At 41.5% G+C, this 19,754-nt stretch overlaps 1 protein-coding gene across 1 annotated transcript; it reads right to left on the bottom strand.

The window, feature by feature from the left end:
• Positions 1–12,412: 12,412 nt before the first annotated feature.
• fgf4 (fibroblast growth factor 4) lies at positions 12,413–16,550 on the bottom strand. The gene is made up of 3 exons (XM_020525215.2): positions 16,244–16,550; positions 15,243–15,346; positions 12,413–12,717 (listed from the first exon to the last, which is right to left on the bottom strand). The coding sequence occupies exons 1-3, from the start codon at positions 16,548–16,550 to the stop codon at positions 12,541–12,543; spliced, it is 588 nt and encodes a 195-aa protein (XP_020380804.1). The 3' UTR covers positions 12,413–12,540.
• Positions 16,551–19,754: the final 3,204 nt, after the last annotated feature.

Raw genomic sequence — 19,754 nt, forward strand, 5'->3', positions numbered from 1 at the left:
GCTGTCCTCACTTGGTTTGGCCTATAAGTGACTTCTGTTTCACCTGAGGCTCCTCCTGTCCTATTGTTCCCATTCTGTCTGGTGTTTTTATCTAACATTCCCCTTACTGTATCTTTGTTACTCACAGCAACTACTCCATATTGTAATGAATTTGTGGGTTGAGAAAACAAATTTCTTCCAAATTTTCAAGTGGATATATAAATCACTACAGTAAGATATCTGTATTTCTCCAAAATTGGCCTCACACATCCTTACACTTGGAATGCATTATTGCATCAAAGACATTACGTAAATGCAAACTTCTGTTGAAATAACTTGTATTAAAATCACACATGTCACATCCTGAAGATGTATCAAAGTATTTTACAGTCAATAAAGCAGTTTTAATATGTCATCACGGTTGTAAAGCTGTGATCAAATTCTGTGCAGCAAACAACGAGGTAATGTCCAAATGTTGCTATTTCCAGTGGATTAAAGGCAAATAGTGCTTTTAGCATCAGGACAACCCTGCTCTTTTGAAAAAAAGTGGACTGGGATCACTTAAATCTACTGGGCTGGTGGACAAAACATTATTTTAACAGCTCGTTTCAAAGGTTGACCTTCGATTGGTGTGACACTCACTCATTACGGCACTGAAGTATTAGCCTGGATGATATTGTTGAGTCTCCAAAGTATGGTTGGAACCCAACACCTTCTGACCACTACAAGCAGAGATCACTATAAGCTGAAATAGAATAAACTATATTCTGGGGAGGGGTGGGGAGCATCGTTCATTGTGGAAGAGGGATTTTTGGCAGACTGTTTAACGTGGGAGAGTGTTAAAAGCTGTACTCAGCTCATTTTCAGTGCAATGATATTAAGACAAGCAATCTGATAATATGTTTTGACATAAGTTAAATAAATAGATCACGTTGTTGAAAACAATTAAAGAGATTTGCCAAGTGCCTGTTGCATTTCCCCTTTGAAAATGTTTTTGCCTTTCTTGTTATTGGACAATCATAAACCCACCGACTGTGTGAATGATTGATTAAACAAAAACTGTTGTCTCTTTCCAATTTCAGCTGATTAGCCGGATATGCTGCCAGTGAAGAATTGTTGCTTTTTATACACAGCAGCTGTATTTGTAAAGACAGGTAATCCTGTCCAACTTCCGCCTCTGGTAGACATCCAGGTGAACACAGAATATGAGTGTGGAGGCCCAGCTCTTCATTCAGACTGACTCAGACTGGATCTGCGGAATGGCCTCCATGTCTAAGTGGATCAGACTGTGACATAAATGGTGTTGGGCATAAGTACCTTCCAAAAACATATCTTCTTGGTATCCACAAGTACGCTCAGATCTTTGTATTGGATTTAAAAACATCAATTCAACACGAAGAAAAGTTATGATGACTACTATCGGTTCTCTTTCATTGCTTCATTGGTTGTTGGCACTGTTTCTGGTGTTTCCCACCTTTATTGTGGCAGAGACAGATCATTATCCTTGTAAAATCTGCATCAATTTGCTGGTTACTCATTTGATCTATGGCACTACTTGGCAAAATTACCATGTAAATTATTGCAGATAATATCACAACTTGCTCTACCAAGCCACAAAGATTTAGAATGATTATGATGTCTTGTCAAGATCTACTGACACACTGGATCAACAAAAACAACTTTTGGCATTTATATATTGCTTTAGAGTAGTAAAATATCCCAAGGCACATCACAGGAGCACGTTGAAACAAAAAAAAAATGATGCTGAATCAAAATATCAGGAAAGGTTGTCAAATGTTTGATTGGAGACACACATTTATGAGCAATTTAAAAGTGGAAAGAGGCAAAGATTGGTTTAGAGAAGGAATTCCAGACTGTAACATCATATGGTAGAAGTTATGCTGATCAATGGTGGGCAAGAAACAGTAGAGAGCACAAGTGTTAGAAGAAGCAGTAGTTTCTGGAAAGTTGTAGGTCAGAAAAATATAACAGAAATAGAAAGGGGTGATACATTGGAGGGATTGAACACAAGAATTATTGTTTTTAAAATCAAGTTGTTGGTGGGATATATGAAATGTGAAGAAAAAATTTTGAAAAAGAAATGTTGAAATGTTGTAGAACAGAGAGACCTAGGTGTTCAGGTACATAATTCCTTGAAGTTTGCATCACAGGTAGACAGGGTGGTTAAGAAAGCGTTTAACATGCTTACCTTCATTGATCAGACCTTTGATCATCGGAGTTGGCACATCATTTTGAGGTTTATACAGAATGTTGGTGAGGCCTCTTCTGGACTACTGTGTGCAGTTCTGGTTGCCCTGTTACAGGAAGGACGTTATTAAGCTGGAAAGAGTTCAGAAAAGATTTACCAGGATGTTGCTGAGAATGGAGAGTTTGAGTTAAAAGGAGAAGCTGAAAAGGCCAGGACTTTTTTCACTGGACCATGGGAGGTTGAGGGATGACCTTAGAGGTTTATAAAATCATGAGGAGTATAGATAAGGTGAATGGCAGGTATCTTTTCCTTAGGGTGGAAGGGTCTCAAGACTAAGGGGCATTTTTAAAATGTGAGGAGAAGGATTTAAAAAAAATGAGAGGCAACATTTTTACATAGAAAGTGGTTTATGTGTGGAGTGAATTTCCAGAGGAAGAGATGGATGCTGTTACAGTTTAAATGACATTTGAATAAGCCCATGAATAAGAAATGAGGTTGTAGACTTGCTCGCCGAGCCAGTGTGTTTGATTACAGACGTTTCATTGCCCTGCTCGGTAACATCGTCAGTGCGCCTCCAGTGAAAAGCTTCGGTGTTCTGTTCCACTTGCCATTTATATGCCTCGGTTTGCTGGGGTGGTTCATATTACTTCCAGTTCCGTTTTTCAGTGGTTTGTATATTGAGTCCAGATCAATGTGTTTGTTGATGGAGTTCTGGTGGGAATGCCAGGCCTCCAGGAATTCCCTGGCACGTCTCTGTTTGGCTCGTGCTATTATGGATGTGTTGTCCCAGTCAAATTTGTGTCCTTCTTTTTCCAAGCGTATTGAGACCAGTGAGAATTGGTTTCATCTCTTGGTGGCTAGTTAGTGTTCGTGTACCCTTATTGTCAGTTTTCTTCCAGTTTGCCGTATGTATTGTTTCTCACAGTCCTTGCATGATATTTTGCATATTATGTTAGCTTTGTTGGTTGTGGGTGGGATCCTTTACGTTCGTCATTAGCTGTCGCAGGGTTGTTGTTGGTTTGTGGGTTACCCTGATACCTAGGGATCTGAATAGTCTTGTGGTCATTTCTGATATACGGTAGGGTGACTAGTGTGTCTGGTCGTGTTGTGTCTTCTTACCGTGGTCTGTCGCGGAGGTAATGGCGGATTGTGCATTTTGGATATCCATTCCTTTTCAAAACTCCATATAAGTGTTCCTGTTCTGCTTTGAGCAATTCCAGGTTGCTGCAGTGTGTTGTGGCTAGTTTGCATAATGTCGTGAAGAAGCTCCGTTTATGGATGTCAGGGTGGTTGCTGGTGTAATAAGTATCTGGTCCATACGTGTTGTCCACCCCAACACCCATAAATGGAGCTGCATCAGGACATTGTTCAAAAGAGCCACAACACACTCCAGCAACCAGGAATTGTGCAACGCAGAACAGGAACACTTACATGGAGTTTTTTAAAATGAATGGATACCCAAAAAGCACAATCTGCCGTTACCTCCATAACAAACCACAACAAGAAGACACAACACGGCCAGACACACTAGTCACCCTACCATAAATCAGGGACATATCAGAGATGACCACAAGACTACTCAGTCCCCTAGGTATCAGAGTAGCCCACAAACCAACAACCAGCTATTGACGAACGTAAAGGACCCCATACCCACAACCAATAAAGCTAATGTAATATACAAAATACCATGCAAGGACAGTGAGGAACATTACATAGGCCAAACTGGAAGAAAACTGACAATAAGGATACACAAACACTAACTAGCCACCAAGAGACATGACCAATTCTCACTGGTCTCAAAACACATGGACAAAGAAGGACACAAATTCAACTGGAACGACACATCCATAATAGCACAAGCCAAACAGAGACATGCCAGGGAATTCCTGGAGGCCTGGCATTCCAACTAGAACTCCGTCAACAAACACATTGAACTGGACCCAATATACAAACCACTGAGAAACAGAACCGGAAGTGATGCCAACCACCCCAGCAAACCGAGGTATATAAATAGCAAGCGGGACAGAACACCAGCGCTTCACCAGAGGTGCACCCCAGCAGGGTGACAAAACATCTGCAATCAGACACACCGGCTCGGCGTGTAAGTCTACAACCTCATCCAGAACCAAAGCCATAAATTTTCTCAAAAACACTTTAAATGAATAAGAAATATTTGGAGGGATATGGGTCAAGCACAGGAAGATGGGACTTATTTAGTTTGAGATTATGGTCGGCATGGACTGGTAGGACCGAAGGGTCTGTTGACATGCTATCTGACTGTATGTGAATGATTAAATGAATACATTTATAGCAATAGATTACAGAAGAGTCTGAATTCTAACTACTTTATCTGACACTGTGGCAAAGCATTTTCCTTTATCCTGTGGTTTGATCCTACACATGTTTACTTGCAAACACGCAAATGTTTTATTGACCATTATAGGCGTTAACAGTGTGAGGTATGTCAAGGAATGTAATTTAGAGTTGTTTATCAGTAAAATTTTCAAATGGGTTGCTAATCCCATTAACATGGCAGTGTGAAAGAGAAGGTAGGAACTGCAGATGCTGGACAATCTGAGATAACAAGGTGTAGAGCTGGATGAACACAGCAGGCCAAGCAGCATCAGAGGAGCAGGAAGGCCAGAAGGGTCTAGGCCCGAAACGTCAGCCTTCCTCCTCCTCTGATGCTGCTTGGCCTGCTGTGTTCATCCAGCTCTACACCTTGTTATCTCAGTATAAAAGAGAACCTCTGCTGTGTGAGGATAATTTATAAGTGTGAAAGTATTCTACAAATTGGTGTTTGCTCTGTTGCTGTTCGACAACTGCTCATTCAGCTATGAGACATAATGATATGTAACAAATTTTTATAGCAGTCTTATTTTCACTGACAACAAGTAAATATTTTAAAATAATTCAGTACAGAATCTGGTTACTTAATTTTACACATTGTAGAACATACACATTATGTTTCTAGATAAAAGTAATATATAGATTAATTAATCATTAAAATATTTTACTGAGAAAGAAAATACTACAATTTAAATACATAGCGATTTTTAATAATATATAATCTGGAAAAACTACCAAAGCTACTTGTTGCATGCCAAGGTTAAGCTCACAATCATATTAATTACCTGTTACTCTTTGATGTAAAAGTATACAAATGAATTTCTACACAAAACAGTCATAAATTGTAAAAGGCATAGAAGAATACAGGACAAACCAAAAACTCAAATCCAAAAGAATGAAAGGGCCTGAACCTGCAAGTTTATTACAGGACATTTACAGCATAAAAACAGGTCATTCAGCCCAACTAATCTATGTCAATGTTTGTGTTCCGGATAAATGTCCTCCTACCTCTCTTCCTCTAACCTTTTCAGAATAAGATTCTTTCTCTTTCTCCCTTGCATGCCTATTACATTTTCACAAAAGTGCATCTATGCTAATTACCTCAAATATTCCTTGTGGTAGTGAGTTCTACATTCTAAACATTTTTTTTGTAATGATGATTCCCCTGAATTTCCTATTGGGTTTGTTGATAATTATCTTATAATTATGGCCCTCATTTATTGACTTCCCACAAATGGAAAAATCTTCTTTCTGTTTACTCTATCAAAATGCATTTATAGGTCACCCCTCTCAGCCTTCTTTATGGAGAAAGAGCCTCAACTGGTTCAGTCTTTATGAGTAGTACTACTGAGTTATTGTATCGTTCATGTAAAACCTTTCTGTACCATGTTCAGTGCCTTTGTATCTGTTTATAACCAATTTATAACCTACTCAATATCTTACATCTGTGTACACTTTCAACTTTGTCCATTGCAAAAATTGATAACTGCAATTTTTACATTACAGTGTGGACTGCACTTCAAAAGTATTCCATTGATTGTAAAACACCCTGGGATGTTCTGAGGTCATCAAAGGGACTTTATAAATTCAAGCTCTTTCTTTACATTAAATCTTTTTTGTTGTCTCATTTGTAATGGAGAATTCCTGAGTAATGGAATCCTCCAGCCTCGTCACAGCTGCACTGTGACCCCTGGCAGGAAGATATAATTACAGCTTGACAGCTTACATAGGCAATTATTATTTAAATTGCAGGCTTGGAAACTTATGATGGATTATTAAAAGTAAGGACAGAATGTATGACTTCGAAAATGCATATGAAACTTTCTCTTAAACCTGATCACATATGCCTCTACTCTTCTCCTTTGGTATCCTTCAGGGTCAGAGATAACTTGTTTTTACTCCAGAGTATGTGATGGGGAGGGAGGAGAAGGAGGTGGTTGATGCTGGTGGAGGGTTCTACAGTGGCTGATAAAAATCCTGAAGCTTCAGGTAGATTTAACACCCAGCAAAACAAGACCATTGTAATTTTAGCTACTGAACATTGTGAACATGACATTGACTTCATAATTGAGCAAGGACATAGCATTCAAGGAGCACAGTAAGGAGGAAAGTGAGGCACTTTAGTAGACAGCTGTGAGGAAATGGGATGGGGATGGAGGGGCAATGCTTAATGTGTTTATTCTGGATAAGGCCATGGGGAGAATGGAAGAAACTAGGATGAGTTTTAGAGTTAAGATATTCCTTGACAGGGAGCCAATAAAGGTGAGCCAGCTTCATAGTGATAAATGAATGGAACCTCCTGCAAATTAAACATTTGGAATAGACATGACCTCAAGTTTTGGAAGGTCGAAGGTCAGAGTCCAACCAGGAGTGCTTTAGAGAAAATGAGGGCATGAATGAAGTTTTCAGCAGTAGATGAGCTTATGGGGGGCGGTATCAGGCAATTACACGGAGGTGCATGGCATGAAACTAAGTTCAGATCCTCACCTCAGCATCATCAAATGTCACAGCAAGGTTATGAACAAACTGGATCGGTCTCAGACTGGAATGGAGTTTAGAATGGGGAATCTAAAAACATTGTTTTCAAGACTTTGCAATGTTAAATTAGGGGAAATATCTATTCATCAAGAACTTCATATTAGATGTGCAAATCCGATAATCTACCAGCAGTAAAGTAAGTGGCTGGTGTAGAACTAGGTGCTCTCGGTATTCATGTATAAAATTAACATGTTGCCTGTTATGAAGGGGCAATATGTAACTGGGAAATAGGAGGGTGCCAAGGAGAGATCCTTGGGGGTACCAGAAGTAACAGTGTAGGAACAGGAAGAGAAGCCATTGCAAGTTGTTCTCTGCCTACAATTAGGCAGATAGGAAAGCGCACGTGTGAGAGTTGGGTGACAGTGCAAAGGTGTTGGAGGAGGATGGTGTGATCAACCATGTCAATGACTGCAGTTAGGACAAGAAGCACAAAAGTGAGAGTGTACACTTGTCACTGGCACATGTGACATTATTTGTGTCTTTGATTTAAGCAATTTCTGTGTGTGGAATGTGTGAAACCTATTTGGACAGTTTCAAACATTTAGTTCGAGGAGTAATCAGAAAGGATTTGGGAGGCTTTGTTCAAGGACTTTCGAAAGAAAAAACAGTTTGGAGATAGGGTGGCAGTTTGGAAAGATGATAGGGTCAAAGCATATCTTCTAGTGCAAAAGGCAAGTTTAAAGGAGAACATCTGAAGACAGAGTCAGCAGGTCAGGCAGCATCTGTGGAGAGAGAAACAGATCTAAATTTTCAAGTGCGTTATGATTCTTCTTCAGAACAGATCTTCTTCAGAGGAAGAGACATATTGGACTCACATCTTAACTCTTATTCTTGCCGTAGATCTTGCCAGACCTGTCGAGTTTCTCTTACACTTTCTATTTTTATTTCAGGTTTTCTGCATCTACAATATTTTGCTTTTACACAGAGAGAGTGAACTGTTTGCAACATTGGCTACCATGGAGGCCAAGAGGGGACATTGGGTGATCAGCGGTTTAATGGGAATTGCATCAGAGGAACGGGAAGTGGGGCCACATGAAAAAGATGAATTCAGAGAGGACATGAGGACATATAGGAGAAACAATAGATAAAACTGTCAGTTCAGAGGTAGGGCAGAATGGATCATTAAAGGAAGTTTGGTGGTGGGCTCGTGTAAGAAAGGGTCATGGTAGAGACATCTGGTCAGATTACCATCATTTCAATGACAAAGAAATCCATCAGCTCCTTATACTTTCTGTTGGGGGTGAGGATGGAGGCAACAAGGGAAAACAGATTAAGAAGATAGTCTGCAATAGAGAGAAGGAGCCAGGGATTACCATTGAAATTCAGAATGATCTTGGAATAATCAATGGTTATCGCAAATGAGAACATGACCTGAGTTTCTTCAAATTATCCAGCCAGATCCGACAAATGTATGGTTAAACCAATTGTTGACCAAATCCTTCAAGACTGTGTCCCTTGTCCTTAGGGGAATGGAGATAAGACGCTTTCGGGAGAACAATAAAAATGAGAGAGCAAGAGAGACTAATGGTTTTATTTGAGATTAAGACATCAACGTGGAGGGGAAACTGTGGATGGAAAAGTAAATCAGTAGGCGCAAAAGTGTTGTTTACTGTTTATAAGAGTCTGATTGGACAGTGTTGCTACTCATCAAACTGCTTTATTCAATGCTTAGAATCCAACTCACAGTTATGTTCACAGTGGAATGGGTAGAAACACCAGCTCAATAATAAAATCAATCGCAATCATGTAGGTTTTTTTGAATAGTATATGCAATAATTTTTAACATGGTTGGGAAGAAGGCAAGAAAGTGGTTTTGATCAGCCATAATCTCACTGAATGGTTGAGTAGAATTGATGAGCTTAATGGCCTAATTCTACGCATCATCTTATGGTGTTATATTTTACTGCAATGATACAGCAAGGTAAGAAGATGTACCATCTGCTGGTATAGGGAAGGCATGTGATTTGAGAATTGCAGGAGCATAGAAGTCTTGAAAAATTGTTGGACTGTGAGGATATTACAGAGAAGTGACATTGTGGCAGGCAGCTGGAGGTAATGGGCAAGACCTTTGAGGCATTTGTAAACTGGTGGCATTATTCTCTCACACTCTAACAACTGAGCCAACCAATACTCCTTATACTATATGGTGCTTAACAGACAGGTACAAGCTAATAAACCCATTGAAGCTACAGATATTTCAAGTGTGTTGTAAAACAATGTACTCTTTGGTTTCTAAAGGGAATAATGGATTATTAAATTGTCACCAGTGACAGTACAAAAAATGTGTTTGTCCATAATAAGTCAGTCAAACTCAAATTTCTCTGTCCACTTGTCTTACTGTCATGGTTTAATTTAGTGCCCAGATTTGCATTTTCTACGTTATATCTACCTTATTGACCTGTCTAAGATCGCCATTCATTTCTCTTCTTTCAAAGCTGAAAAATTCCAAGTTTAACATTCTTTTTTCATGATCTTGTCTTCTGATGTTGGGAATCAGTCTCACGGTTATTTTCAGGACTGTCTCCAGAATTTCCATGTCTCCATGGTGCCACAGTGATCAGGATCCATGACAGATACAACACAAAACTAAGAGCATGCTGAAACCTGGAGAATCATTTCTGTGTGTTTGGTCCTTTTAGTTCTTTTTCCTCTTTGCACCAAAATTTCAAGATCATGTTTAAAATTGGTTCATGTTAGTCATATCAATAACAACACAATATTAGAAAATACTTTAAAATTACTTTTAATTCATACACTGGCACAGGTAAAGATAAGCTTTCATTTAGATAATTCCTTCCAATGTGCACAGCACATACATATACAATATTAAACATCAGCTGTATAAAACTACAGACACATTCCAACAAAATTTAAAGCTTAAATATTATTTGACAACCATATCAAGTAATACTCTAAAATCTCAGTGCCTATACATGCCAAGGCATAATTATCAGGGACCTGCAAGACAACTAGTCAGCCTAACAAGTTCAACTAACTATCTTCTCACTGACTCACTGCATTTCAAAATGCTGGACTAACATTGACCCAGTATAAGATAGCAACCTGGAAGTGGAGTATTAGTTAATAGAAATGCATAGGTTTTCTTGCAGGCTGTAACAAACATAAATACATTGTACTGAGTGTAATTTGTATGGGAATATTATCAGAATGCTATACTGTCTGAAAACAGAAGTATACCAAATATTTCTGCAAAAAATACAAACTGAATATTGACATGAAAGTGGCATAAAGTAAGTTTTGAAATGAAAACATTGTCTGGCAATGGCTCTAAACCCAACAAGTTTTTTTTTAACCTGTTGTGTACTTCCAGCAGATTCTATTTTTTTCTATTTCAGATTCCTGTGTGTATTTTTGACTTCCTTATTGTTATTCATTGCTGGTAAATGCGTTGTCTCCTGCAAAATTCCCACCCCATTGTCTCAGTAATAATTTGAACCTTAGGTTTACATGTGTTGTGCCAATGAAGAATGCAAATTTAATTTAATGCCAAATTAAGCAAACTGGAGACTCTACATGCCCCTAACAAGTAACAGATATTTATGCCTCAGGATGATGACAATGATTCAAATTATACAGAGTATCCTAACGAACACAAAACACCAGCAATTCACTCACCAAACATTCACACACTGACCCGACTGAGGACAAAGCAGAGGACCACAAATGAATGTGTTAGTATGCAGATATTTCAAATAAAAGAAAACACAGGCGGAAAGAGTTAAACTCGCCGTGATAAGATTTTTGCCGGTCTCATTTTGGATTTGAGTACCGTCCTTCCAGCAGCTCACCCTAATTAAAACATTGAGGACCCTTAAAAGTTCTAGAAAACACCGAGTAGCAGCTTATCAAAAGGAATGTTGAAAACTGAACTGAACTGAACTTTCTGTTATGGTCGGATCGATGAAGTGTCAAGCCCAAAGCTTTCCACTCTCCTCCCCAACCTCACCATAGCAGCAAAGAGAGGGGCAGAAGTTGTTTAATGAAGGGCTTCAGAATCTCTGTCTGCACTTTTGTGACAGTCCCCATTTGAAATATCTAACTGCACCCTCAGTTCCACGCATGAATGGATATTTGTTTCTTTATTTTAGTTGAAACTCTGAAAGGGGATGGTTGATTTCAACACCAGCATCAACCTCCGTCGCCACCCCACTCACCCCCAAACGTATTGTTTGAGTAAAATGTGCTGCTGTTTTCTTTTGCTTGGAGCGCGGAGGTTCGGTTTGAAAAATATATAAAGAAAATATAGGGTTACGCAATGACCATATAGTGCAGTCTAACAGCTGTCTGCAAATATTTTCACCATGATTATCCGTACTAAAAGTAAATCACTGGGTAAAGATAGCTCAAACGTGACAAGGCTCAACTAGGATGCAATAGACGCCTCACTGGCTACCCTTGGCTACATATGGTACTTTGTTGACTTAAGATCACTGACAATATTTCAGGGGCAAACTTTCAGTCCTGAATTACTATGCAGCTTTTGGGAGGAGATTATATCTTTGTTTTGTTCGGGGTTCTTAAAATGAGGTAGATTATTATTTGAATGAAGGAATGGAAATCTACAAGAAAGCAGCAGCTTTTTACATCTCCTCCACAAAGTTAAATTTTGCCCAAGATTCATTGCAGATGCTTTGGTATCTTTATTAGTGTGAGTTGGTAAAAAGAAAAACTATTTAGTGCCTGTGAGGTATATTAACGATACAAACTGGGTCCAAATCAAATTGTTCTTTGAAGTGCCATAAATAGTATTGAAAATGCTCCTTTGAAGCATCTGGTCGCTTGCAATACTAAAATGTTGAAGCCTGTAGGTAGGTTAAGGATAGCTTCTGACCTGAAGATCTGACAAAGATTGACTGCAGGAGAGTTCAAAGTTCAGCAGCAGCAGATCTAAAAACAGATTTGAGGGTTAGGACTTCAACACTGTACTTTCCGTACCAGAAGTAGACGGATTCCATTGAAATTACACAGCAACGCCACACAACGGAGGTCAGATACCAAGCATTGTCACAAGCAGATATGTAAAAATGAACAGATTTACCAAACCTCATGGGTGAAGACTAAGACTCTGTGCCATGAAAAACGATTCATTAAAAATGAACACAACACGGACCTCCATTACACCAGTGCAAACCCATTGTATAAAGGAATTCAGTTTCACGTTTTAAACATGAGAAGCACACCTGTGACAAAGTCTAAAACACACGATGCATCACATTTGTATCTTTCTTTGCACAACGTTTGCAGAAATATAAAACCAGCACAACTATAAATAAACGTTCTGAACAAAATATACATCCATAAATATTTAGTCACAATTAATTTAAATATATGATACACCTACTCATCTTGCATAAAGCTTTCCTGAAAGTGCACCGACCGTGGTTAAGCCCCCAACCTACAGTTAGTCCTTCCCTCCTGAGGTTAAATTCTGATGTGAGCCCCTCTCAGATTCTCGGTAGAAAATGAGTCATTGTCATTATCGGAGACACTTTGTTCCCCTTCTTTGCTTTGCCGTTCTTGCTTAACGCCATGTACATGGTTGGATATGCGTTGGATTCGTAGGCGTTATAATTATTGGGTAGCAGTATTTCGTTGAATTTGCATTCATCAGTGTAGTATGCCTGGAACGTAAGAAGACAGTTCTTAGTGGGGCGTTTTGTGGCTGCTTAATCTACTATTGCAAAACCACGGATGTCCAATTCATTTACTCTCCCAATGTGTACACGCGAAGATAACACTCGGAAGTTTACGCACTAAGTGATGCCACACCGACCAAGACTCGAGACTCTGGGTCTCGCGATGTCGAAAGGCGTCTGCACCGCAAGTTTTTTTTTAACAACACTTTGCAACCTGCAGTTTCTTACAACCTTGGCTTACGTTATTGACGTTAGCTATCACAAGGCATCTTTATTTCACTAATGATGCGGAGGTGCTGGTGTTGGACTGGGGTGGACAAAGTCAGAATTCACACGACACCAGGTGATAGTCCAACAGGTTTAATTGAAAACACAAGCTTTGGGAGCGTAGCCCCTTCGTCGTGTGAAGCTACTGCACCTGACGAAGGAGCAGCGCTGAGAAAGCTTGTGATTTTAAACAAACCTGTTGGACTGTAACCTGGTGTCGTGTGACTTCTGACTTTATTTCACTAATCCAGTGAATCATTCTGGGGATTTGGCTGTTCTGTATTTATCAGGGACCCAGGGGACCCCTTCATTTCCCCAGTAGCATGGCAGTGCGCCAATGGAAGGTGCTCAGCTCCCAGCATCTGCCTGGTTAGTTGTTAGCCCATGATGGAAACCCTTGATGCTGGCTCTCAATATTTGCTCATCAGCATCCTTTACCTGTGATCGTTTTGGTGGTTTCTGTCTAAACAACGGGAGCTCATGGTCAGCTCAAGAGCCGCGCCTCCAAAGTTTAACTGAAACGTGCTGTTATTTTCATTTTTTTTTTCTAATGCTGCTCCTGCTCGGGACTTTCGCTGTTTTAATAACATGCAGACCTCGCCTGGAGCTTCCTGTTCTCTGGTACCACAGATGGAGCCAGGCTTGCTCCAACGAAGTTGAACGAGAATCTCCTCAATGGTGATATTGAGGAGTGGGACCTTCCTGAGTGAGGGCACACGCCCCGACAGTAAATCAGTGAAACCTAACAAGTTGCCCCACAGGGGACATGTTGTTAAAAAGAAATGTTCTCAGGTGACAAGTAAAATGGTGCAAGACTTGGTAGGTAGGATGCAAAGACAGAATTTGCTGGAGATGAAGCATCTGAAGAGAGAAATCAGAGTTAACGTTTCAGGTCGAATGATCCTCAGAACTGATGGTATTTAAGAAAATATCGGTTTATATGCAGAAGATAGGGGGAAGGGGTAAGGAGTAAACGATAGGTGGGGAATAGAGCCCAAAGAGTGAGAAAAGCAGTTGGACAGAAAAAGGAATGGATGATGATCTGGCTAGGAAGGTGAATATCTGTTAATGGGAACTGTTTGTGACTAACAATGGATGGCGTGTAATGGCAGACTATGTGATAACAAGGCCTGGTTGTGAGGGTAGGGGCTAGGACACGGGAGAGCTCAGGCCCTAGAATTATTGAACTCGATATTGGGTCCTGAAGGCTGCAGGGTCCCCAAGCGGAAAATGAGGCGTTGATCTTCCAGTTTGCGCTGAGCTTTGCTGGAAAACTGCAGCAAGCCAGAGACAGAGATGTTGGCCAGGGAACAGGGTGGTGTGTTAAAGTAGCAGGCAACAGCTTTAGGACCCGAGCTCTCCCATGTCCTTACCCCTACTCCACAACCAGGCCTAATTATCACATATCCACTTCTTTTTGTCCAGCTGTTCTTCTCTCTCTGTGGGGTCTAGCCCCAGCTATCGTTTACTCCTTACCCCCTCCCCCTCCCTACCTTCTGTATATAAACTGACATTTCCCTAGCTACCATCAGTTCTGAGGAAGGGTCACCGGACCTGAAAGGTTAACTCTGATTTCTCTCCGCAGATGCTGCCAGACCTGCTGAGCTTTTCCGGCAATTTCTGTTTTTTTGGTCTCTGATTTACAACATCGGTTTTTTTTTATTTGGTAGGTAGGAATCTTGCCTGATAGTCTAAACTCTCGGGAAGAAAGACGCTATTCTAGATGTGAGAAGACTGTACAATATGGGTGGTCCACGCTGAGTGATTCTATTTGACACTGGGAAGGGCAGTAGATGCATGTGCCGGCTGGTAATGCAAAGAATGGAATGCCCTTGAAAGACTGACGAGCTGATCCATGGCAGCAGCATCGATCTATATTTCACTCGCATCCCCACCCCCTTCCTATCCAACACACAATAAAATATAAGGTCAGAAGTTACACGACACCAGGTGATAGTGCAACAGGTTTATTTGAAATCATAGCGTTGCTCCGAAAGCTTACGATTTCACATAAACCTGTTGGACTGTAACCTGGTGTCGTGCGACTTCTGACCTCGTTCACCCCAGTCCAACACCGGCACGTCCACATCAATAAAATATGCACAGGACTCTTTAAGAATGTGGTTAGTGTCCAGTGGTCAGATCGCACATAATAGACCTTCAAAATGTCTTCTTGAGTACACACTGGCATGTCATCAGGGAGTGATAGGAAAGATCTCGCAGACTGACTCGCTTGTACTCACAGATCCGTAAAGCTTGCCTTTGCTATTCATAGCCACAAACAGCCCACTGGTCACACCGAGCAGGCTGACTACTCCCCTCTGCACGGGAGAGATTTCCAAAAGACCTGTACAGAGAAAACAAAACATGTCAACCTGCTTCCTGCTTTCATTGCGAAACAAAAACAATAAAACCACAATCTGCGCCAGACTGGTCGGGGGTGTTTGATCCTCTGACAATAATCTCCTGCAGGATTAGAAAGCTCTCGCACACGGTAAATGCTGCACCGATCAGCCAAGGCCCAGATGCTCAGGGAGTCAGAACACCTGATTTATTTTCCACATCAGAAGGGAAGATGTAAATATATAAATACAATATCGCTCTGAGCGGGTTCCGGGAAGAAACCAGCCGCATTGAGTGTTTGACCAAGCGGTTAGTGAAATGGTTTTACTCATGGTTTGCAGACAGCAGTCTCCCCGTAATACGGGAACTGGCAGGAACTGTACTTTCTGCCGCTTTAAGTACATAATTCACAGAGGGACGCTCCCTATTTGCATATGTTAAGGGGCCAGCGTAGCTAATATAACCCCCAACGGCATAAACAGTAACAAACACTCAGCACCTCACCCAGAGCCACCTTTACCAGAAGTTACTGAGGCAGAAAGCAATGGCTGAAGCTTATGATTGAGGGACATTTGTTACCATCTGACAAGCTGCTGGTTACCTCCACATGTTATCATGAACCTGTTAATGAGTTGGTTTAATTCCCTTCCCTCCACTGCGTTAGAAACATCCATGAAATCAATTGACTGTACATCAGAAATGTCTCTGTGAGCAACCGATATTTTCTGGATGTGCCTCCGGTGTCCCAGGGAAATAAATACATTTACACATTTGTTTCTTAAAAAAATAAATCTATCAACCCCAAATCTAAGCGAAAGGCGTAGAATATCTGTCGAGGTGTACAGAGACTATGCTAGCTCACACATGGTAACATCTAGTGGTACATGGGGCTAATACTTACTATACCGACTCTCATCGTGAGTTCCATTTACTCTTCCATCGGACAGCACTTGCAGATGAAACCCGATGCCTACGTTGCAGTAAAGCCGCCGCAGCCTTTTGATTCCCATTAAATAGTCAGTGTCCCGGCTGATCTCCTTCATCTCCCCGGGGATTCGGGGCATGGAGCGGGACAAGAGGGTCTCCCATCTGCGCTCCACGGTGGCGTTGGGCTGGTTAGAAACAGGGGCAGAGCGCACTACACCAGAGGTAACTCCGAGGAGCAGGAGAAGCAAACAGGCCGGTTGAATTGTAGTCTTGCGGACCATCCTGATCAACGTGTGCACACGTGGTTGAGAATCGATTGCACTAAAAATACCTCGACTCTAGCTCCACTTTCTCGCTTTATTTTGAGCGCACATTTAAAAAGCAGCACAAACGCTCAGCGTGTGTACGAACTGCTCTTTACATCTGCAGGTTACATCAGGAGCCCCCTCTCTGAAGAAGCGGCTCAGGGAAGTTTATTTGAACTTTGCAAGCCGCGTCAAATGATCAGTTTGGGAATCAGGGGAGAGCTCTCTGTGAAGTCTTCTTCCTCTGACAGTACAGCCATCCGGTCTCCCCCTGACCACGATATTTATATCTATCTGCTCGCTTACTCTATTACATCACCATCTCCCTCCACTTTACACTCATTGAGTCCAACTTCCCGAATACGCATCATGGAGAGAGTCATGCGCCAAATGTTTCAGACTGGACAAACTTGTTTTGAAATTAAGTTTGAAAACTTTACGGCTTTGAAATATATAGGCACGTGAAGCATGTAGATAGAAACAGTATGCACAAGCTAGGTGTACTTAAATCGATATATATATATGCAGAATATATAGCAATATATATAGATATCTATATATAGGCCATATATATGCGGCGGGTGTATATATGCATATATTTACTTGCAGATTTGGATAATGCATTTGACTAAATATTGATTGTGTCTCATTCAGGACCCTGGAAAAACCTAACATTTACCGACTGGATTCATAAGCCATGCAAGATTTCAAAAAAAAGGTCTTCAAAGTACGTGAACTCATCTAACGCGAATTTTCTTTTTTTGTTTTACATATTATTTCACTTCAACATTTCGCCTCTGGCAGCCAACGCCATGGCAAGCAGATCACACCGCCATGACATGGAATATAAATGGTGTGTGAGTATTTAGCAGGGACCGTTGTCTTGTATTTTAATTCTTTAGGTGCTTGTACACAATAAGAAATGCGCTTCTGTTGGTGAGAATGGAATCAAACAACTTCAAAATGGTCTTAGTTAGCATGTCGAGTCCAGTGACCCTTCCTCCGAACTGGACTGGAAACGTTAACGCTATTTTATTCTCCACTGATGCTGCCAGAACTGCTGAATTTCTCTCGGTTTATTTCAGATTTCCAGCATCCGCAGTTGTTTGTTTGATTTGTTCAACGTGGTCTTATTTTTGATTTATGCTGGAAAAACAAAACCCGGACCTTGTTTCAAATGCAAAGTTCTGAGGAAGGGTCACCCGACCTGAAACGTTAACTCTGGATTTTATTTTTCTTCACAGATGCTGCCAGACATACTGAGCTTTTCCAGCAACTTCCGATTTCGTTCTTGATTTACAGCAAGTTTTTTTTATCCTTGTTTCAAATGGTTCCCCACTGACATTAGGTTTATGATTAAAGCAATTTCTCGACATCACGGGTTGTACTGGAAATGTTCCAGAAGCAGGTCAAATAGTAACGTTTGCAGAGCCAAACCGCGTGCCATCACATCCTCCAGCACCTTAAAGTCAACAGGTGGTCAGATTTCAGAACCTTTGGACAACATCCTGCACCGACGTACCCTGTGGTTAACATCAGTCAGGTACATGTATTCCAGAAGTCCTTTTGCCTTTCTCACTTCAAGCAAGGAAGAGGCCCCCCGCAGCCCCATGTCAGGGGAGACACCCCCGTGTGCTCAGGGTGACAGCTCAGTGAAGGTGCGAAATGACCTTCAATGACCTTCACAAACTTCCCAGATGCTGTTTCATCTTTAAAATGTAACACAAACAGCAGGGATGGTAAGAACTGCCAATGCTGGAGTCAGAGACAACACAGTGTGGAGCTGGAGGAACACAGCAGGCCAGGCAGCATCAAAGGAGCAGGAAAGCTGATGTTTCGGGTCGGGACCCTTCTTCAGAAATCGGGTCCCGACCCGAAACGTCAGCTTTCCTGCTCCTCTGATGCTACCTGACCTGCTGTGTTCATCCAGCTCCACACACACAGCGGGTCCGTGTTCGAGCTGGATTCGCGTGTCCAAGAGACACCTTCCATTTAAACAACCCGAAATCAAGTGAAAATTGTTTAAAACGTTACAGCAAAGTGGCTGTGGTATGAAGCGAAGCTGCTGTGTTTGCAAAGTTCACGAACCAGAAATCGCAAAGGGTTATAGAGACACAGATTCAGTTCTGACTGAACATTCAAATTCAACCATCTCGGGAAAAAGATAGGGAATTAGAAGCTGACCTCAGTAATTATTACCGTAGAAAGGATGGTCTTGTAAAAGAAATCTGATTCACTGAGATCCCTAAGGGAAGGCCATCTGCTCTGCTTTGGAATACACTGGACTCGGCCCCAGAGCAATGTCTTCTAGTGATTCAGGGGATGTGGGTATACCTGGCTGGGCCAGCATTTATTGCCTGTCCCCAATTGCCCTTGAGAAGGTGGTGGTGAGCTGCCTTCTTGAACCGCTGCAGTCCATGTGCTGTAGGCAGACACACAATGCCCTTAGGGAGGGACTTCCAGGATTTTAACCCAGTGATAGTGAAGGAACAGCGGGATATTTCCAAGTCAGGATGGTGAGAGCCTTGGTGGGAAACTTGCAGGGGGTGGTGTTCCCATATATCTGCTGTCCTTGTCCTTCTAGATGGAAGTGGTAGTGGGTTTGGAAGGTGCTGTCTAAGGACCCTTGGTGAATTTCTGCAGCGCATCTTGTAGATAGTACACTGCTGCTACTGAGCGTCGGTGGTGGAGGGATTGGATGCTTGTGGATGTGGTGCCAATCAAGCAGCTGCTTTATCCTGGATGGTGTTAAGCTTCTTGTGTGTTGTTGGGGCTGCACTCATCCAGGCAAGTGGGGAGCATTCCATCACGCACAGAAATTACTGGAAAAGCTCAGCATGTCTGGCAGCATCTGTGAAGAGAAGTCGGAGTTTGACGTTTTGGGTCGGGGAAGCAGCTTTTGCTTTTGTTTCTGATTTACAGCATCCATTTCGGTTTTTATTTAGTATTCCATCACACTCCTGACTTGTGCACTGTTGACGGTGGTCAGGCTTTGGGGAGTCAAGACCGATAAACTCTTAACTAGTTCTGAGGAAGGGTCACCGGACCTGAAACGTTAACTGTTTTTTTTACAGATGCTGACAGACCTGCTGAGCTTTTCTAGCAACTTCCGTTTTTGTAGACTCTTATCTAGAATGGTCTAGCAAACCACCCAGTTAAGGGCAAATTGGAGTGGGCAAC

Source organism: Rhincodon typus, chromosome 17 (genome assembly GCF_021869965.1).
Source record: "Rhincodon typus isolate 14 chromosome 17, sRhiTyp1.1, whole genome shotgun sequence".
In the NCBI taxonomy this organism is placed as follows: domain Eukaryota; kingdom Metazoa; phylum Chordata; class Chondrichthyes; order Orectolobiformes; family Rhincodontidae; genus Rhincodon; species Rhincodon typus.

Bases quoted from the DNA above. Each gene is read 5' to 3' on its own strand.
- fgf4 (XM_020525215.2), bottom strand. From the start codon at position 16,550: ATGGTCCGCAAGACTACAATTCAACCGGCCTGTTTGCTTCTCCTGCTC. The intron at 15,347-16,243 runs GTAAGTATTAGC...TTCTCTGTACAG, and splicing joins TCACGATGAGAGTCGGTATA to GTCTTTTGGAAATCTCTCCC. The intron at 12,718-15,242 runs GTGAGTACAAGC...CTTACGTTCCAG, and splicing joins AAGGCAAGCTTTACGGATCT to GCATACTACACTGATGAATG.